At 34.0% G+C, this 21,636-nt stretch overlaps 3 protein-coding genes across 4 annotated transcripts; 1 reads left to right on the plus strand and 2 right to left on the minus strand.

Moving 5' to 3' along the window:
• Nucleotides 1-7,054: 7,054 nt before the first annotated feature.
• On the minus strand, nt 7,055-10,525 carry LOC145076650 (mitotic checkpoint protein BUB3.1-like). The gene is made up of 8 exons (XM_079022460.1): nt 10,220-10,525; nt 9,353-9,483; nt 9,180-9,262; nt 8,807-9,076; nt 8,390-8,546; nt 8,062-8,140; nt 7,566-7,666; nt 7,055-7,319 (listed from the first exon to the last, which is right to left on the minus strand). The coding sequence occupies exons 1-8, from the start codon at nt 10,334-10,336 to the stop codon at nt 7,232-7,234; spliced, it is 1,026 nt and encodes a 341-aa protein (XP_078878586.1). The 5' UTR covers nt 10,337-10,525; the 3' UTR covers nt 7,055-7,231.
• A 1,283-nt stretch (nt 10,526-11,808) lies between these two features.
• LOC145073557 (uncharacterized) lies at nt 11,809-14,535 on the plus strand. Its single transcript, XM_079020097.1, has 8 exons — nt 11,809-12,099; nt 12,366-12,446; nt 12,529-12,649; nt 12,761-12,855; nt 13,002-13,073; nt 13,198-13,504; nt 13,572-13,746; nt 14,321-14,535. The coding sequence occupies exons 1-8, from the start codon at nt 12,076-12,078 to the stop codon at nt 14,409-14,411; spliced, it is 966 nt and encodes a 321-aa protein (XP_078876223.1). The 5' UTR covers nt 11,809-12,075; the 3' UTR covers nt 14,412-14,535.
• Nucleotides 14,536-16,327: 1,792 nt separating this feature from the next.
• LOC145072157 (vacuolar-sorting receptor 3-like) lies at nt 16,328-20,823 on the minus strand. Of its 2 annotated transcripts, XM_079018541.1 has the most exons (12): nt 20,207-20,823; nt 18,974-19,666; nt 18,791-18,879; nt 18,641-18,710; nt 18,474-18,557; nt 17,839-17,915; nt 17,668-17,749; nt 17,510-17,592; nt 17,351-17,417; nt 17,119-17,247; nt 16,755-16,864; nt 16,328-16,656 (listed from the first exon to the last, which is right to left on the minus strand). In XM_079018541.1, the coding sequence occupies exons 1-12, from the start codon at nt 20,502-20,504 to the stop codon at nt 16,558-16,560; spliced, it is 1,881 nt and encodes a 626-aa protein (XP_078874667.1). In that variant the 5' UTR covers nt 20,505-20,823; the 3' UTR covers nt 16,328-16,557. The 2 variants fall into 2 exon arrangements, with proteins under 2 accessions (XP_078874667.1, XP_078874666.1); XM_079018540.1 differs by having other exon boundaries at nt 17,510-17,749.
• Between the last annotated feature and the right edge of the window lie 813 nt (nt 20,824-21,636).

Raw genomic sequence — 21,636 nt, forward strand, 5'->3', positions numbered from 1 at the left:
TGAGCTTAGCATTGTATGCTAGTGCAGATTAGTCAGAATGATAGCCAGGGTGGTATATGCTTGATTATGTACTCAATGCCCGAATGCTGCTTGCTTTGTGCTTTTAGGAGTTCTAGTTGTCTTTCACTAACTAGTAAACGAATATGTTAAGTTACATATTGCAAGGACTAAATAATTTCAGAAGGTTAGGTCTAGCTCTATTTCGCAACTCTCATTTGAGTCCAACCACTATAGGGTAGGATCCCTCATTCGAAGAATTATCTAGTCTGAAATGGATTTTTATGGCGAGTTTGGCTTTATTGAAGATCTTTGGGATTACATCAGAAAATGAAGTTTAAAGACATTACTTCGGTGCTTGGTTTGTATATATCCTAGAACCCGTTTTTGAAGACTATTGAAGAATCAAGATTCGTGGATTGCTTCTAATATTCCTCGTCAAGAGATCATTTCTTATTTGCTAGATGCTTGTTTTGGAAGTTGAAGCATTGTCTTCCATTCCACACTTTGAGGGGGAGATTATAGGGTTTCAAAGTACTCCATGGATTATAGCAATGGACCCCCTTGATGAAATGTAGGTTAAAAGCCCAATACTTGTCTTTTCCCTATAAATAGTCATGTATTATTCATAATTAGGGTTAAGAGTGAGGGAAAATGTAGCCGCTACGTTTTGAGGTTTCTTATGTAGAGTTAGATTATTTAGTCTATTCTGAAAGTGTAATCTATTCATCATGTTTTGACAGGGTCGGTCCAAGTGTATACGGGGCCCAGGACGGAAAGAAAAAAAGGGCCCCTTAAAGACGAATATAATAAAGATTAAAAAAATATCATTTATTCTTCATTATAAATGTGTTCAATTAGAAATAACAAGCAAACAAAATTGTTTATCTTTTAAGCTAGTTTGAATTTGAACAAACTTTATGCTCTAAAAATCATTTAGGTAATAAGTTTTTTTTTATATATACACACTACATAGCCTAGAATTTTTAGGCCCCTAAAGACTTGGGCCCTAGGCGGTCACCCGGGTTGCCCCCCGTCTGGACCAGCCCAGTGTTTTGAATAAATCGAGTGATCATTCGGCATATATTCTTTATTTGTGTTTGTTCTTATTTTCCGCATCTTGTTCATCAAATCACAATTAAGGTTTTAATCCCAGCTAGAAAATAGCACAACATAACCATAACAGTTGGACCCAACTAGTCATCATAAATATAGCTATCCTACCACATAGGTAAGAGTAAGTGAGGACACTCACCTGATACTGACAACACGAAAACCTAGCACCTGAACTGTCGGATCTAGACTCCGCCTAGTCAAAAAAATAATTAACCCTAATTAATAATTAAGGTCCAAAAACTGTGACATCCCCATTTTCACGGCCAGAAAAGACCGATTTTGTTTATGCTTTATAAAAATCAGAGTACTTCTTTTCATAAAAATGTTGCGGAATTTGTTCCCAGAAAAACATGATAAATACGTTATCAAAACATTTTCGAAGAATCGTATTTTATTTATTTTAAAACGTTTGGGATGTCATCGTTAATACAGAAACATAAGCATAAACAGAACTTACTAGTGATCTACATCTCTTTAATCTCTCAGTGTAATGTGACTTCATGACAACACCTGTGACATAAATAAACTAGGTGGGTCAGGTTGGGAAACGTGGTGAGTACATAGGGATTTCAATCCCACAATGTTATACCATATATATAGTTTAAAACTCACAAAATATACCATTTAACCATATATATAAACAACTCTTATCCCACCCCGTCGATCCTCACAACGAGACTATCCATATTCTCGGACCTAAGGTTAGCCGTTTTACCTAATCCATACTCCCGGATCAGAAATGAACGACTTTACCTAATCCATACTCTCGGACTAGGGACAAATGACTAATCCACACTCTCGGATTAATGATGAATGATTATGTCTAATCCATACTCTCGGACTAGGGATAATGACTATGTCTAATCCATGCTCTCGGATCAATGACATATACTAAAGTTCTATTCTCAGGGTATAAGTCACTCGTACTCGTAAGAAAATACTACCCAATATTCCTCATAATTAATTTAGGTTTACTCTTCATCCTAAATCATCATATATAATCAGGTATGTTCTTTAACATGTATTTCAGGCAACATCAATTAACTCGCACATAAACATATAATTAATACTTCAATAAATATTTGTATTAAAATCATGTTCATGAAAGGGACTATGCACTCACCTGGGAAGGTGGTGACTCGGCACTCGGACACCACTTCATTACTCTTAAAACAACTTCCTCGACAAAACCTAGTATCATTACCACTAGAGTTTAGTCTGACATTAACCGCGACAAATTAATAGTCTAGCTATTATTATTATTATTATATAAACGTTAAATAACACTCAATATAACTCATAATAATAGCCCAAATACTTATTATAAGGTCCTAATAACATTACTATATTGAAACATAAGCAATACTAAAGATAGCGTAGGCATAGCTTACTTACAGCGAGTTTTCTCGAAAACCGGGCTTCGCTGGAGCAGCGTTCCTGAGCTGAAAGGATCTTTTCTCGGGGCTTCCTTCGGGTTCTAGGTGGTTTACCTAGGCTTTTAGGGGGGTTAGGGGGCTAGAGAGAGAGAGAGAGAGTCTAGAGAGAAAAAGAATAGTTTGGGAAGGTGTGAAGAATGAGGGAACCCGACACCTCTATTTATAGGGGTGCTGACTGACCTACTCGCCGAGTAGGAGGACCTACTCGCCGAGTTGGTGCATGTGGCAACCTTCTGGTGGTGCCACGTGTCCAATTCTGGTGGTGCCACGTCACCCCCTATCGTGTATCAGCCTTCAAACTTAGAAAAATCATAACTCTCGCATACGAGCTCCGTTTTCGACGTTATTTTTTTCCACACGTAGGTAAAAACAAGATCTACAACTTTCATTTAGACTCCGTTGGCTAATTCTCGACCAATCTCAAATTTAACAGTAGGAGGCGTTTAGACTGTTAAATGACCGCGGAGAATTCGTAACTCCTTCATACGAACTCTGTTTTCGTCCATCTTTTTACCGTTGAGTTCCTATTAATGAGATCCTCAACTCTCATTTAGGTCACGTAAGCAAAAAACCGCTCGAACTAAAATTCGAGTTTCGGACTGTACACTGCTAAGCCGAAACTTTGAAAAATCATAACTTCCTCATACGAAGTCAGATTTGGGCGTTCTTTTTATGGATTTTCTCGTTTTAACATACTCTATGACTTTGGTTTAGAATAATAAGGCTAAAAATTCTTCTATCGTAAATTCACTTTTTACGTTTCCCGGTGCCGTGCCGGTTTTGCCGAAAAACTTCGACGGGTCATAACTTCTTCGTTATAACTCGGATTTCGGCGTTCTTTATATGTACGGAAACCTTGATACATATTCTACAACTTGGTTAAGACTATTTATTATAAATAATCTTTTGTCAAAAAGTCGTTTTCGACACTTATCGCCTCTAAATTGACTAGCCCGGATCTGCGGGCGTTACAAAAACTCACTTGCGAGTCCAAATCCCATGGCTAAACCTTCTGAGGGTAAAAGGACCATTTCCCTTCTCATGGTCCAAAAACCCTAAATCTTGACCAATGATCAAAGTTAACAAAAGTCAACGCTCAGCGAGTACGCTGAGCGTACCAATCTTTATGTTGGGCATACAATGAATCCAGCTTTCACCGGGGAAGGATTAAGTGACGTTGCGCATAGCCAGGAGTACGCCCGACGTACTCCGTCTGCCTCTACTTCCACCAAGTTAGTGTCTTAATCCTTTAAGACAACTAACCCAACCACATATCTGACTAATCTAAGATGTTTTAATCCATAAAGTTGTTGTCTTTAAGCCTTTGAATGGCTAGGAAGGACCCAATGCAACAATCTTTAGCTTCTAATGCACTCTAAGCTACTTTACTCATGCATTAACCAAAGGGAATGATCAAGGAACCATTTTTATGAATCTAAAGGCCCTAAAATGCATGAAAGGACAACTACAATTCTCTAGAGTGCTCCAAACTCATAAAGGTCCAATCTTGGGGACAAAATTTCATAGAACTTCAAACATGGAGATCTAAAGAAAGGCTTTCCAAGGTATAAACTTTATACCTGAAAATGATGCATAAGAAGCGAAGGCTTCTAGATCTACAAACTTGCTAGCACCCACTCCTTATTCTCACGCTTCCTTCTTCCACTACAAGCACCAAGAACACTTATAACCTTGCAAAAGCTCACACAAGGACACAACTCGGGATTAGGGTTTTAGAGAGGGTTTGGATGCTGATAAGGATGCTCAAAATGAAGAAATAATGTTCTTTAAATAGGGGGCAACCCTTAAAATTAGGGTTTGACATCCGGGCTAGTACGTCCGACGTACCACACGTACACCCAACGTACTAGTTGACCATCAACGATCAATCACACTGCATGAGTATGTTGTGCGTATTCATACGTACGCCCTGTGTAAGACCAATTATGTGAGCCTTTTTCTTTAAGGGACCAAATGTGCCACTTTTGATAAAGATTCAAGAGATAATAGAATATACCTGATTTCAGGATGTTACATTGATCCTCTCTCGTGTTTGAGAGTTCTATCAACTTTCAGTTTAAGCTTTAACAACTCTTTGAATTCTGTGTTATTTACTTGTTTAACTTTGGTGGGTGTTGGTGTATTTTTTTTTAATATTTCCACATTCGGTATTTTTCTATGCAAATAAAAATGTACACTTTTAGTATCATAAAATATGAATATAATGGAAGTGTTTAAATCAATACTTACCTTAATCGGCTCTAATTCAAATGTTTCTTGTAGATGGTTTATAGTCTTGTTATCTGTAAAACTCACACAAATTGAGCAGGGGCACCTACTTACTCATTCAAACCCTTGCTTTGGATTTCAAAATTATTTAGAAAAATTGGTTTTATGAAAATCATCATTAGTTTTTCAGTAAAAAAGATACAATAGTATGGAAAAAAGTATTAGTTATTTCGGGCATTTCTTAGCTTTCCAAAACATAAAATCTCATTCCAGACCGTTGTGTTCCTAAATAGTTCTTTGCATTTCAGACTAGTTCTTCCCTCCAAAAATCATTTCCAAGCATTATGTATATTACTTGATTTTTTAGGGTGTATTTCTAAGGGTGTTTAGACTACGAACAAGTCAATAATAACACTAGTGACCAATCTAACAAAAAAAAGTACATGATATATGAAATTCCGAACATGTTTTACGCATTTCGGAGATGCTTTCGTATTCCAGACTGCGTCATTACACATATTCACAAAAACCTAAGTAGAGTAATTTGTAAAACTAACATTTTTTGTGGAATCTGTGGTTAAAATTAGAGAAAAGGTTCAAAGTTTTGGTTTATAATATTTTCGAATTTGTCAGAATGACATTCCGGTACATGTGGACCCAATATATAGGATTGGACCTTAGTAATGGACTTGGCAGTGGCGGACCTATGTAGTGTCTGAGGGGTCCCGGACCATTATTTTGATTTAACCCCGTAGTGTAATTTTTTTCTATTAGGTGCAACATCTTTGAAATATGAATACAACTATTATTTATTTTTGTGTCACCGCTATTCAAATGTTTTGCATCTGCTATCGGGACTTGGCCCATTTTCGTATATACTCCAAAATGTCTCGTTCCAAAGTAGTTGATTAGTTTGCAAAAAATAAATAGATAGTTATTTTTAAAAAAAATTGCTTAAATATATGGTTAGTTTAGCAATTTCTCTATATTTTTTTTGCAATCATACGTTCAATGTTATGACATCTTACTATTCCAATCAAGTCAACTTTTCTAGTCAAACCAAAACAACTTGCCATCTCACGGAGTCATGGTTTTGTGATTTCGAAGGAAGTTGTCTCCGCCTATTCAACATCTAGAAGGAGCATGCTCATGCTACATCATATACTTATTGAGTGTAAATATTTTACATAGTCGTTCAACGTATGCATAACTTACAATACTCTTTTAATTCAACATAAGTAGGCTTTCTTTTTATAGATAAATCCAAAATCGTCTTGGGTTCCCAATAAATAAGGTGTTTACTGTTTAATGTAAGAGTAAATTAGATTTATTGTTCTAAAAAAAAATAAACGTCTGGTTTTCAGCTTTTTAAAGAACTCCAAATTAATAAAAAAAAAATGTTGGAAAGAACGAATTAAATTTTTTTGTTTCAAAATACAAAGCTACTCCACATAAGAGTTTTTAGTTTTTTGCTTTTATGTTTATATAAATTTACAAAAAGGTTTTTTGATACATAAATAAAAGCTACTATAATTTTTATTTTTCAGTTTCATCTTCTGTAATCAGCTATCTATACTACTAGTTGTTTTTGCCAACCAATACCCACATCTTTTATTAAATATGTAGTTCAATACTTCACTACCACTAATTTCATGACCAAACAGTGATCGTTTGGTATGGTCCGAAAATTTTAGAAGCCATTTGTCCAACACTTATGGCTGTTCCTTTTAGGCAAAAAGATAATGTTGTTAACCAACCAAAAACTAGGAGCAATCAAGGAATAAATTATTGGAACACGTAAAAGTTTGGTACAACGTGGATGGATGTTGCACATCTGTATTTCAAGTAACTTATTACGTAGGTTTAGCCATTAATTTTGGACGTGATTCCAACTTTATTCCCATGATGTAGAGACCTCAAAACATGTGGTTCAAGATGTATCTTGTAATGTGTCAGATTTATTTATTAAAACCGGATCATATTTGTTATTTTTAGTTAAATCTTTTTTATTTGATCTCTACTTCGTAGAGTAAAAAGCTTACTTTAGGTGACTGATTAATAACTAAAGTGGTTGTAATTATTAGCAATAAAGGAATTTAACTTTCCTTCTATAAAATAATTAGAATTCGATTTTTTTTTAATTAAAATGAACGAATTTAAATTTTATTCCATCTCACAATTCAATACTTTAAAAAAATTCTAATTCTTCCATAGATGCATAGCATCATACACAATTCCAAACTTACATAAGCAAAATTTCACACAAACATCAACCATAGTTAATAGCTTTATATTATAAATGCACTTCACCATCATTTTGCAAATATATTTTGCTCAATAGGATGACTAGTTAACATTCAAACAAGGAAACAACCTTAGTACATGGTAACTAAAAACATATTTAAACCTAGTATTTAACAAACCAACCTTTTTGTAATGTTTTTTTTTTCCACTTACGTGGCAGGATTTGGGTATTGCTTAGGTTTAGGCTTCACTTCAACTTCATTCACACTACGAACAAATATAGCATCCGGTTCATGTCTGCAAAAAAACAAATAATAAATATAAATTGAATAGATTTTATGCAAAAACACAGTTCGAGTGCTCCTGTGTATACGATTTACATCTCACATGAGAGACGGTGGGAGCCACCTAGTGGGCACATGATGTCGATGAGACTATGTGTGGGCCCCTATGTACCTGGTTTACCTCTGACATGATGTTGATGTGACTATGTGGGCCCACTCAACACTCATACAAAAAAGGATGTGAAAAAAAAGATCTTACGGTTTCTCCCCCTCTTCAAATGTATAACTTGATGCAACAGCCAATAGTCGACCATCTCTGCTAAATGATAAAGCCGCAATGCTTGTAGGGTACTTTGAATACTGAAGATACACCAAAAAGTAAGAGCCTTGAAAAGGGTAAAACCGTAATTTGGCCATCAAAGGTTTAGAGAATGTACTAGTGTATTGTGAAAGGGATAAAGCAAAAAATAGCAATGTATTTTTGTTTCTTTGTTTAAAATTGTAGCGTCTTACTTTCATTAAGTTTATTTTTCTTATAGCATTTTACTTCCCACAAAATTATTAAGACACTATACATTGAAAAAATCTACCCATTTTAATTTCAAAAAAAAAAAAACTACTAAATTATGTATTGTACTTTTCGAATTTCTTTTATTATGACACTGTATCTTGAAAAAGTAACCAATTATAATAAATTAATTAACTAAAGTGCATTGCTATTCTTGTAATTTTAACCCTATGGTAAAAAAATATACCTGATAGAGCCTCTTTTTGTTGTTTCCATCCCATACATTGACAAAACCATCACAACCTCCTGTTGCAAATGTCCCATAGCTGCATGTTTGTGTTCAATCATTAATATGAGTAAATTACATTTTAGGTCCCTGAGCATAGCTGATTTTTTCAATTTTGGTCCCAAAAAGTTCTCTTTCATTTCCTTTGCAACTCTTGAGACTAAAATTGCAAGAGAATTTTTTGGGACCAATTTTGAAAAACTAAGCTAAACTCAGGGACAATTTTTGTAATTTACTCTACTTATAATGTTACAATGTGAATTGGGTAAGTCAACGAAGTCAAACTTACACGGGGTGAAATGCAATGGCGTTTACAGGGTAAACAATGTCTCTTCCAGCTTCTGATTTTCTGTGACATTTGAATGCATATTTTTTTGATTGGCCAGCTGGCGAAAGGTCAAAAAACTCCATTGCAACTCGACCTTCTACAGAGCTAAGAGCATAACCTACAAAAATCATCATCTTTGTTTAATGGAAACACAAGGGTGTTTGGAATTGGAATTCAAGATTCCATTCCATCTGTATATTGACAAAAATCAATTCTGTCAGATTCCTTCAAATTCCATGAATCCATGTTCAATGAATTTTTTTCATCCTTAAGAATGGGTAGAAGGAATTCAAATTCAATATTTTTCAATTCCATCATCCCTTCTTTTATTAAAAGACCAAAATACCCTTACCATATAAAATGTAAAATATGCAATACCTGTTCCATTGGGATAACATCGGACACATCTTGTTTGATATTTCAATGAAGATTCCCTTTGTTGTTCAGGTTGAGACATATTCCTCAAATCATAAACATTAACATGTCTTCCAGCAGTTGCAACAACTACACGATTTCCAACAAGAGATAAAGAATAGACACGTTCAGGTTGAGCATATGTTCCCACTAGAGCACGCTCTTGTGCACTAGTAGCACCTCTTGGATCCCAACATTTCAGGGTTTTATCCCAACTACCTGTAATCACTTGCCCTAAAACCACAAAACAAGATAGTAGATTTGAACTTTTTAGATCATATGAACAAAGAAAAGTCAAAATATTAGTAAAAGTTGCAAACAAGAAGTCAAGAACTACCTGTTGCATAAGAGTATTCAATGCATCGAACAGGGGCATCATGGCGTCCAAGAACATCTTCCCTCTCATTGTTGAAAACAAGTCTGAGATTCAAGTAGAAATTATAGTAAAAAATGCTTCTTTTTTACTATAGGTTCATATCATATGTAATTCAGTATAACATTCATGCTTACCTCCTGACAGTATTATCAGCACTTGCACTGAAACCAGAATTATCATCATGAAAGCAGCAATCAAGAACTGCACCTCCATGTGTAAACTCTCCTCTCAATACGTTCTCACTTGCATCATATAATCGAACAGTCTGTCATCAAAAAGGTTAATAAACTTACAATCTTGATCACCAATAGTCTGATATAAATTAAGCTTTGCATGTATGTGTGTAGAGAGAAAGTTAGATACATTCAAATACACTTGTATATGTTTCATTCTATCACTATCCTAAATATAATACTTCAACCATTCCTAAACCGAGCTGCCAAGAGCATGGCAGTTGATGCTTGAAAGTTGAAATTGATGTAAATGTTAAGATTTAGGGAGAAATTTTGCTACATGAAGTCAACTGTTAACTACTAAAAATTGAATGATGTTGCCATTAAAGTTTAAATCTGCAATAAATTTAGTATCAACTTAAATTTTGGAAAGTACTAGTCTACTAGATCATCTGGCTCTTTTGGGGAAAGAAATTATGAGTTAAGCTCTAATGTTTGGATATGTACTCCCTAAATCAAAAATAAGTAACATTAACACACTCTAAAGAGATACTACAGTTTTACAATTTGCACTTGTAATCAAATACAGATTAACAAAATGTATCTTTTATCTTATCATAAGCGAAAAAAAAACTGGTACTTCTTACATATTTCGTTTTATGTTAAAATCTTCAAATATGATTCAGAATTTCGTAAACGAAAACCGTATATAGGAACATTTCTTTAGGCAGATGGAGTTTGGAAAGGAAAACATGAAGCGATTGAGTTCTTTAGCTTCAATTCTAGTTAAATAAGTAGATAAGGAGATGGAGAGAAGTAAATACGTACTTTGTCCCAAGAAGACACAAGTAGGTGATCGGAGTGATGAGAGAATCGGAGGTTGGAGATACCGTCAGACGGAGGATTTATTAGTTCCTTGCCGGTGACCGGTGGCGCCACTGCCATTTCAATTTGCTGATCGGAGTTAATTATCTAGGGTTCAGATGGAGCTCTGGTATGTGTTGAGAAAGAGGAGGGATTGGGATTTTAAACTAAAGTTTCAAATTTTTTGTTAGATTCGAATCTTGAGGGTTTTAAATTCAAATTTTGGGGAATATTTTTCGGTTTGAGTTCCAGAATTCAGTCGGGCACTCGATTGTCGTAATTTTATTCGAGATGTTGGGTTCTTTATGGGCCATTGGGCTTAATTACCCGGTTTAAGTTTTTTGAGAAAAGAAATTGCAAGAGCTATTCATGAAAAAAAAAAAAAAAGTGGATTAATATTTTAAAAACCCCTTTTTTGTTTACAAATAATGACCATCATATTAATTATTTTATATTTTTCTGATAAAGATGATCACTAAACACTAGTGATTAAGACTCATCTTCACTATAACATCATTTCACATATTCGTCAGTTGATTAATGGTGTTATCGGAGGAGTTCGACGAAGGAAGCATATAGATGATGTGGATGTGTGAAGCAACAAGGTGCCGAACAAGATTTGGATTTACTATATCCGAAAAGAAATCCAAATCTGGATAAGATCATTCTGATCCATTGGATACGATTCAGATACCTCAAAAGATTTGAAACCGGATTTTAATCCAATTAAAAATCCTATAATTTTCATCCAAAATCTAGAAAAAAAAAATCCGGATGAATCCTATCCAAGGGATTATCCAAAATCCGATAATTTCAAGCAAAAATTTTGGATAAATCACATCTAAATTATATTTATCTGATTGCCCTATATAGGGTTTTATCTTTGATCAAATAAAAATGAACCAAATACAATATATAATTTATGTTATTTATCCCAAACATGACAAGTATCAAAGGGTTCCACCCCTATATGGGATCAAGGGGCATGATGGTACATTCATAGTCTTCCACTTGTAAATAAAAAATATGTTCAGACTACAAGTGAGGTGGAAAAATATGTTCCAATGCATATTAGTATAAAGGGTTGAATTTGACTAAGCCAATATTGAATTATCCATGTGTTAACTTTCCAACTTATTTAGGCTTCTGAAATTTTATTAATTTTTCAAGTTAAGTGATTTCCAAAGCTCACGAGAGCCTTCTGGAGGGCTCTACAAAGGCTTAAATTGGTTGTTTTTCTAGAAATTTCGGAGGTAAGAGGCTTTCTAGAAATTGTTTTCTTGTAGAATATCCAATAGGCTTTCTAGATATTGTTACTCATGATACTAGTCGCATTTCTCTTAAATATTAAAATAAATAAAATAAAATGTAACCTACTAGTATTTATGACCTTTACAAATGCAAAAACCGGATATAGTAAAAAAAGCGAGCGAATCAGATTTTCATTGGATTTTTGAACCGGACCGGGCCCATGCAATACAGCCCGGTTTGTTTGGCAATTTAAAACCGAATTACGTACGATCACAAAACTTAGAAATATCATACATGATACATCATCCAGCAATATGAAACTACACATCTTCCTTCAATGAAGAATCTGTCTCAGAATTCGCGACACATATCCGAAGAATCACACATAATCATCTTCTTCAAAGATCTCTTGCTCGGATCTTCCATTATTTTGTCCTAAAACCCTATAAATTTACATAAACAATTTGCATCATTAAATTGATCTATATTCTATCCGATTTCACATGTAACGTACAATGGAAGCTTTCGAATTTAGGTTTTCCTATGTGTAACAAGTTACACTCATTCCAATGGTGGTCTGCAAGTGCCGAAAGGTACGCTTTCTCCCTTTCTTCACATTACGTCATAATTTTACACAATTTAACGTATTTCCTCAGTTTGATTGTGCGAAGCGACTGCAATGTAGTTTTCTCAGTAACAATTGAAGCTTTTAGATCAAACCGAGCTACTAAATTCATATTCCAAATGCTGTTAATTTTGGATTACGAATTCCAATTCGATAATAGTTTGATAATCGAGAGCTTATTCAACGATGTTACACGTTTATTGTTGGTAATGAAATTGGAGATTTTCGTCACAGGCAACTAAACTGTACTGCTTCGTCCACAAGGTTCCTGTTTGTGGTGAATGTATATGTTTCGAGGAACACCAAATTTGCGTGGTATGTTGTAGTCACATGTATATCATTCTGATATAATCATAAAATTGATCTTTTGAATGACACAATTTGGCTGATTTTGTAGGTTGGAACATACTCAGCATGGGTAGTTGATGGAGAATATGATTGGCCTACAAAGTGCTGCCATTGCCAAACTGTGCTCACAGAGAGCAATGATCCTCAAATAACACGATTGGGTTGCTTGCGTATGTTATATTGCACTTGAATTTTTATATTGATATTCATCTTCTATGAATACTAGATTACTATAAATTGCTACATTACTTATTCTTCTTCTTTTCTCTATGTGTTTTCAGATAATATACATACAAATTGCTTAGTTTCACATATTAAAAATTTTCCTCAAGACACTGCTCCAGATGGATTTACTTGTCCAGCATGTTCAACTCCAGTAAGATCCATGTCTATGGTTCATTTTTATGTAGCTTGTTATCTGCTTATATAAAACTTGATTGGAAAGGTTGTAAACTGTTAAAAAATGCTTCTCTTTTGTAGTTTATTAAAAAATTCAACATTTTGGTTGCTTCATCTTTGCAGATATGGCCTCCTAAAAATGTAAAAAACTCAGGCTCCCGCCTGCATTCACAGTTGAAGGAAGCAATTATGCAGGTAATTAGTATTTGTTTCATTGCAATTCTTATATTCTTAACTTTTCAATTACTGTCTACTGTGTACAAAAAGACGTGAATGCCCTTCTAAGTTCTCACACTAAGCATTACTTTTTGTTTTACAGAGTGGAAATGAGAAGAGCTTGTTTGGAAATCATCCAATTTCATCACCACCCATACATTCTCATGGGCCACCTCCTGCTTTTGACTCTGATCCTTTAAAACCAAAAGTTCCCTCTGGAAACAGTTCTTCAAAACCTTCAAGCATTAATGTTGTGGAAAAAGATGCTCCACATGAACCCAATTTCTCAAAAAGCCCAAATTCTGGTGCTACAACAAGAAAGACTACTCCACAAGGTGAAAAGCAAACATCTGAATTCTCTTATTATGCAGATGATGAAGATGCTAATAAGAAGAAGTATACAAGAAGAGGTGAGCAATAAAATTCAATAATTATTTATTATTGTATTGTGTAATAATTCTATAATTATGAATGTAGGTAGTTGTTGTGACAAGTTTCTGAGATCATTGGTACCTTTTTGGTCAAGTGCTTTGCCAACTTTACCTGTAACCGCACCTCCTAAAAAAGAGGGAAATGCAGATGACACGTCATCGTGTCACCATAGACCATCAAGAATGGATCCAAGAAAAATACTTCTCGTCATAGCAATCATGTAAGACATGACATGACAGAACAGAACAGGTTATACTGCGTCTGACATGCATTGGACTGAGACTGAGACTCGGACTGACGTCCGTCACTGTAACAAAAATTGCAACTTTTTGCTCCATCCAAAAAGATGGAACAAGACAGGGAACCGCTCTCGATCTCTCTCGTCTGTGCAAAAAGACGTTAATGCCCTCCTCATCTTCATCATAAAAAATAACCATTAAAAGCTTGTCCAATCATGTCCTGTGTCCTGTCTAACAAACGCAGCCATAAGGCTGCGTTTGTTAAATGAGACAGTACAGGACTACACAAGCTATCAAGGGTTATTTTTTATGATGAAGATGAGGAGGACATTAACGTCTTTTTGCACATACGAGAGAGATCGAGAGCGGTTCCCTGTCTTGTTCCATCTTTTTGGATGGAGCAAAAAGTTGCAATTTTTGTTACAGCGACGGACGTCAGTCTGAGTCTCAGTCTCGGTCCAATGCATGTCAGACGCAGTACAACCTGTTATATCATGCGTACCAAGTTATTACCGTTTTTTTTGTTATGAAAAAGCTATAAAATTATTGATGCAGGGCGTGTTTGGCGACAATGGGTGTTCTGTATTACAGGATTGCACAACATGGTTTGGAGGATAAGTTGGTTGATCAGGTAGTGCAACAGTGACATGTTTTGTTACTTTGATCGATGATCATCTCATACTATTCAGAATCATGATTTGATTGATATAAAGTGGATCATTTGTTTCATGAATAGTTAATAAATGATAGTTTCAAGTTTTATATAGTAAGCCAGCGGTTTCTTTCTTGATTAAATTTGATTCACATAGATACAAAACATGCGTACACATTTGCAAGTATAATTTGTTGATTTTTAACTAATCTATTTTGCAATTGACTTAAATGTTATAATGTATTTTGTTGATTTTTGTGATACTCAACAATGTTAAACTATTCTCAACTAAATAAACTAGGGCTAAACACCTTTTAAAATCAGTTATTCGCTCGAAAGTGGAAACCATGTTTAAAAAATGAGTATGTTTTCAACTTTTATCACAAAATGTCTACTTAATTCACGAAAAAAAAATCTGACGGATTTTCAATATAGTTCATGTTAAAACGATGGAAATATGATTAGTGAAGCTGATTCGCTATACAATAACGTGATTGGAAGGTAGCACATGATAACAAGATAAAGCTTTTGAGTTTATATTCCAATTAACGTCGTTATTTCAAATAGATCAATAGAATATGTTGAATAGGTTTTGGATTCCAATCAATGTTGTTATTTATGTCTATCAAAAATTCGAATTATATTTATATACATGTTGTTTTGATATTGGTCTCAACATTTATTTAAATATCGGTTTAATATTTTTTGGTATTTTTTTTACAATATGTTTATTAATTATAGTGTAATTTCGGGAAAAATATGTGACATATCATTAATACTTTAATAAAAAGTACATAATAAACACATGCTAGAAAACGACATGTTACATCAACAAACCATCTAGCATGTGTGCTATAATGTAAAAAGCACTAGCCTCTCTAATATTTTCACCTTTATTGGAGAATATATATGCTTCATTTAATAAGTAAATTTTAATATTAGTGTTATGGTGATATTGAGATGACCCAATTGTAGATAAATCATTAAATCTTGATCATTGATATTTTGTGGACGATCCAAGGAGTAGTCTAATAAAAATCCAACGAGGTGTTTACTGTTTAGGATTTGCTTATTCAAGACGTTTATTAGTTTAATATGAATAAGAACTGATGGTAAGTATTTTTAAAATGTTCAGTTTAAATAACATAATAAAAATTGTTATTGACTTAAGTAGTAAATTTTATAAGTATTTTTCTTGTAACTAATATGAAAATCTTTAAACTTATATGAGAGTGTTTATGATACGTGGAAACCAATTTACGTTTTTTTTTACCAATTTTTAACTTTAAAAAACTACATGAATTTTAGCCTTGTTATTATTTTTTCTTGACCAAATATGTGTATATTATTTTTTCCATTTTACTAGTATCTTCTTTTATCATTCTACATGTACAAATATTAACTATCAAACACTAAAAAAATAATTTATCTGCTGGGTGTCTTTTGGTACTATATAAGCTAAGCACTTTTACCAAAAAAAAAAATTAAAAATTAAAAACAGTTTTAAATAAGCAATACCAAATACCGCCTTAATAATTTAAAAATAATACTTCTCTTTCGAAAAAAAAAATTAAAAATAATACTTGCTCATTTTATGACTTTATACCTCTTAACAATATGATGTGATTAGTGATATACATGTTATAATCAATATATAAATTTTAAATGAGGTAATCCAATATGAATACTTGTGATATTTCTGGAATGTACACACAAAAATGATGTTAAACATGAAAAATGAGGCTCACTCAACACTTCTGCATGTTACCCTGATTTGAACTATAAACTTGTGACTGTGAAAGTGCGTTGTTAAAATATAAATTTGACCAATCACATGTTGTATATTGCTTCTGACTTGTAATCGAAATGATAATAATAAAATAAGAAAAAAAAAAAAAAAAAAAAAAAAATGATACAACACACCATCAAATTTTCCTATCAAATCTCATCCCCAAAACATCCAAACTTGACAAAGTTTTCTACACTTCCCTTATCATGATATAATGGTACACAACAAATTCATCGGTTGGATGTACAAGGGTATTATAGTAATTATCCCCTCAAACACATCACCATAGTTCCAACGAATCATCCAACACTATTTCCTTTTTTTTTTTTTTTTTAAATTTATAATTTCATTTCAAGCACGATTTTCACTAACATGATTGGGTACTTCACTTTGGTTGTCCAAAGGCATGTATTGTGCCATAATCGCTCTTATCTCCGAGTCCATGTAAGTCTGAAATTTTTACACCACAAACAAATAATAATAATAATAATAATAATAATAATAATAATAAGCAAATTAATGAAAAGATATGCCCTTTGGTGACTTACTCTTAATCTATATTTGTAGACAAGATATGCTCCACCAGCAATCGAACCTAACACCAATAAAATGATCCAAACAGCGGTCCATGCAGATTTTCCTTGAACAGCCCTTTTGCCTAATTAGAAGGGCAAAAACGGAATTTTACTTATGGTGGAATGATGAAAGGTAACGGAATGAGTTTATTAGATTCTGTGATCATGTATTGAATGTTGGTATGATTTTTTTATATTTTATATGGAATGAGAAAAACAGCAACCGACTAAATAATGAAAAATTAACAAAATGGGAAGAACGGAATGGTCCATTCCATTCCAACTGGCAACGGAATGAATGATTCCATTCCTTCCTAAAAAAAGAAGGTGTACTTACTTATGCATGTATCATGGTCTCTTATATACAAAAGGTCACCACTACACGTGCATTCATAGCTTCCCCATGTATCCTTACAACTACATTCCGGACATTGACATGCTTTCTTCTCTTTGCATTCATCAATATCTGTCACTCAAGGGCAAAATCGTAAATTTATCTTCTACCCAGAATATTTACATTTAACAATTTCTCAAATAAATTTTAAGAAAAAAAAACAATAATAAATTACCTTCACAACTTTTGACACCATCACCTTTAAACCCAACAGGACATGCACATTTCCCATTTCCACTATCCTGTTTTTTTATAATATGTTTTAAAATTTATTTTTTTAATCTATAACTTTTAAAAAAAATTTAAATTATAAAATTTGAGAAAAAGTACAAACCGAGCAAGCGGAATATGAATGCCCATCTCGGGTTTCATGCCAACATCCTCCGTTATTGATCTTGCAACGTCCGGGCCCACTTGCTACAATAATTTTATTTTTATAATATATTATTATCATTATTATAATTATAATACAATATGTTATTAGAAATTTACCTTCACAGGAGGTATAACCATCTCCTTTAAATTGTACACCATCAACTAAAGGGCATTCACAAACTCTCCCACGAAAAGTGTCCTAAATATGTAGATAATAAATATAAAAAATTAAGCAACATAATAATAAATATATATAATAATAATAATTCTACAAATTACAAAATGTACCTTGCATGCAGTGACATTGGCAATTTTGTCATGCCAACATCCACCATAATTCTCTAAGCACTCATTTGTTTCCACATCTGAAAAAAAAATCAGATTAAGGTCAGTTTCTTTTTTCCCATTAAATGCTCTGAATGTGGTAAATGACCATTTTACCCTTCTCAAGTGTCATGTGTTATGACCTATAGAGAATGTTTCTTTTTTTTTTCCCATTTTAACTGATGCATACATAAAAGCTATCCCTTTTTGAACTGAATCAGACAGTCACTAAATGACCATTCTACCCTTCTCGAGTGTCATGTCATGACATATAAGGACTTTTTTCATCCTACTAAGTGTTGTATACATAAAGACTAATTTTTTTTGGACTAAATGAACTCTCTGAATGTGAGCGAGTGATGTATGCATAAAGACTTTCTTTCTCTGGACTGAATCAAACAGTGGTAAATGACCATTTTACCCTTCTCAAGTCTGGTGTCATGACCTATAAAGACTTATTTTCACATCCATTAAGTGGTGCATACACAAAGACTGTTTCTCTTTTGGGGCTAAATGAATTGTCTGAATGTTAGTAAATGACCATTTTACCCTTCTCCAATGTCGTGTCATGACCCATAAACTGACAGATTATATCTTACCGTCACTCAGACAAGCAGCTGGCTCAGTTGTTTCTTCAAAACCAGCACAAATGGCCTTCAAAACAGCACCTTTCTCCAACTTTCCTGTAAAAAAATATAGATATTTATAATACAAACACATTTAATTAATTTTCTCCTTCAATGTGAACATAAAGCTAAAAACTAACCTCGGTATTGTCGATTATTAACAACTAGTGTGGGCAATATGGTCACATCACCTCTTGACCCTTTCCCAATCTGCCAAAAAAAAAACATAATATTTTTTAATTAATCACTTAACTATTTTATATAATCGCCCTTTATGTAAAAAATATTACTTGAGCATCTTGTTCTTCTTTGAGGAGAGGATTATCAGAATCTGCATTAGGGTCTCCCATACATCTCTCAATCTTCTTCAAATCAAGTCCTATAAAATAAAAAAATAAAAAACAAATATTCATTTTCCTTTTTCAACCTTCCATCTATACATTTTACAATAACAATTAGAAAAAAAAAATCACCTAAAGAATTGATAACCCCATCAGCACAATCTTTATTATACTTCTTTTCCTTCATTGGACACCTTATTTGAAAATCCGTAACATAATCCCACCAAACCCAAGGCTTTTTTGTCTCATTTGCCACTTTAAAAACACAAAGTTGCCTCAAATTTTCAATAACCACATCTTTCCCTTCATACCCTTGACTAAAATCTTGTTCAGGGTCAGGAGCACAATACCTCCCATGGTTTATACATTGTGACTTACATTGTTTACTTATTGTAAAAGCTTGAGGACAATACCATGTTATATAATGAGGTGTAAACAAAGTATACCCCCCTTTTTCTAATATTTGTGCTGCACCTTTGAAATTTTTAACAAAATCCATTAACATATCACATTTTATTCCACATTCATCGTTGCTATTTGTCCAAAGTTCGTATTCTACACGATCATCTGGATGTGGGACCGATTCTCTCCAGTCAAGGTTTACGTTGACCATGTCTCCATCACTTATGGATTTCTTTAATTTTTCTCCAAATGATTTGGAGATTAAAGCGGATGGAATTGTTATGTTTTCGATGTATTTTGATGATGCGCTGTCTTCTTCCGGTGTGTCCATGGTGATTAGCGGCTCGTCGAGGTCGTCTGCTACCAAGACTGCGGATGCGCCTGCGTTTTGCGCGTTCCATACTTTTAACGCGAAGAAGCAGTCTGGGTGGGTGCAGAAAGAATATGAATTGTGATTATCATAAATATTAAACTTGTAGATATTGGTTCAGTAGTGTAACTTACACGGTTACACTACTGAACCAAATTATACCCATGTTCATGAATTCATGAACATAGGTATGTTCATAACTAAACATACATATGAACATGGATGTTTAGTTATGATCATCTCATACACTTGTTGAGTTGGGAATGTTCATAATTGAACATGAGGGAAATATCCCTAAAGAATAGACAGCTACCAAATTATCCAAAAACAAAGAATAAGCAACAACAAGATCAGTGCTAAGATAATACAAGCCGTTTTTTTTTTCTTTTATTATGAATCAGAATAAACATCATGAAAATTACCAACTAGGAAAGAGTACATCCAAAAGGGAAAGTCCAAATTCATTATATGGAAAAAAGTCAAAAACAATTTGAAGCGACAACAAGAAACAAGCTTAGGTTTAGCTAGAAACAATAATAAAGATACCTAAGAATAAACGATGGAAAATCATATAGTAAAAGTTAATTGCATACCTCCACGATCGAGTAAAACAAACGTCGGCAAAGTACCAGGTTTGGCTTTAAAAGCAATACCAAATTCATCGAATTCACGACAACCTTTTCTGTTTTCTTTTGGGTAACTCACAGTTCCGGCCATACTACCACCATATTGAGGAATCCCGAAGTTACCGATGGCACTATCGTGATTTCCCTTGATGCTTTCTGGTGAAGATACTGTTAAGCTGTTTTTTTCCACTACGAAACGACCCATTGCTGATTGATGATAGAAGCAGCTCAATAATATGAACCCTAGAAAGAGTTTCGTCATCATCGCTTCTCGACGCAATACAGGGATTGATGTGTTCGAGGATCTGTTAGTGTGTGCGTGTGATGGGGGGTCTGAGTGGGTGAAGTTTTTAAGTAGAGATTAAAAACCCGAAGTTGGAGATTTGGGGTTTTGTTGTTGAATATGGAATTGATTGGCGAAATAGTTTAACAATATCTGTTGAAATTTGGTGTTCTTTTGAAGAAAAAATGTTAAACGTGTGACCGAAGAACGGAAAAAGGGATTCAACTTCAATCAATCACTGTTGTCGTATACTGAATTTTCTAGTCTTCTCCTTGTTGACTACAATTCTATGAACATTTTTCCCCCAAAATGGAGAGAGAATTTCACAGTTTACAGATGGAGGTTAAAGTCGGTAACTTTTGACTTTGACCAAACTACCCCTTTGCATATTTCCGTCATTTTTTTGTTCAGACGCTCACGACGGAGCTCCGCTGCCACCTGTCGCGACACCTTCATTAGCACCGCCACCGATGAAGTCTCCTTATTTTTGCATTGGTTATATCTTCGTCTACATAGACATCTAAGCGCGAGATTAGCCATATGATGATAATTTATGGAGCAATAAATACGATGGTGGAAGCTATCAACTATGGCTAAGGTGAGTACCACGAAGCTCCGGTATCGCGCCACCTTTATCACAATGATGATTGATGAAATCTTCGTATTCTTTCTTGATTTTACTTCTTCCACACAGACATCTAGAAGTGAAATTAACGATGTCGGTGATGATGATGATGATGATTCATGAGCAACGAGTATGACCATGAGAGTAGTGATGGTTGTGATGACGATGAGGTGGATGTTTGACGGATCCACCGGCGTCTGTGAGGCGCCGATAACCCTCTTCAGTGCCTTAGACTTGTAATGGAAAACTGCAAGACTGCAAGTGAAGTGGCTACAGCTTATACGTCGGAAATGATCAAACTTTAGCACATTAATAAACATTTTTATTTTATTTTATTTTTTATTTACAGAAAATATTATATAGACAAAACTTCAGAATTGGTCCCTGTGATTTTTATAAAATGTCAGGTTGAGGACAACTTTCAAAAACGCTTCAAATTCTAACCGTGATTTTACAAAGTTGCAACTTTTGTCATTTTTCAGCACTCTA

The sequence above is a fragment of the Lactuca serriola genome, chromosome 9, assembly GCF_051521515.1.
Source record: "Lactuca serriola cultivar US96UC23 chromosome 9, Lser_US96UC23_V15, whole genome shotgun sequence".
Classification (NCBI taxonomy): Eukaryota; Viridiplantae; Streptophyta; class Magnoliopsida; order Asterales; family Asteraceae; genus Lactuca; species Lactuca serriola.

Coding starts and splice junctions, on each gene's coding strand:
- LOC145076650 (XM_079022460.1), bottom strand. CDS start 10,336: ATGGCAGTGGCGCCACCGGTCACCGGCAAGGAACTAATAAATCCTCCG. Junction 9,077..9,179: donor TGAATACTCTTATGCAACAG/GTAGTTCTTGAC, acceptor TTGTGGTTTTAG/GGCAAGTGATTACAGGTAGT. Junction 8,141..8,389: donor GCCATTGCATTTCACCCCGT/GTAAGTTTGACT, acceptor ACAAACATGCAG/CTATGGGACATTTGCAACAG.
- LOC145073557 (XM_079020097.1), top strand. CDS start 12,076: ATGGTGGTCTGCAAGTGCCGAAAG. Junction 12,650..12,760: donor AACACGATTGGGTTGCTTGC/GTATGTTATATT, acceptor ATGTGTTTTCAG/ATAATATACATACAAATTGC. Junction 13,074..13,197: donor TGAAGGAAGCAATTATGCAG/GTAATTAGTATT, acceptor TTTGTTTTACAG/AGTGGAAATGAGAAGAGCTT.
- LOC145072157 (XM_079018540.1), bottom strand. CDS start 20,504: ATGATGACGAAACTCTTTCTAGGGTTCATATTATTGAGCTGCTTCTAT. Junction 17,916..18,473: donor AGCTGCTTGTCTGAGTGACG/GTAAGATATAAT, acceptor TTTTTTTTTCAG/ATGTGGAAACAAATGAGTGC. Junction 16,865..17,118: donor AGACCATGATACATGCATAA/GTAAGTACACCT, acceptor CCTTCTAATTAG/GCAAAAGGGCTGTTCAAGGA.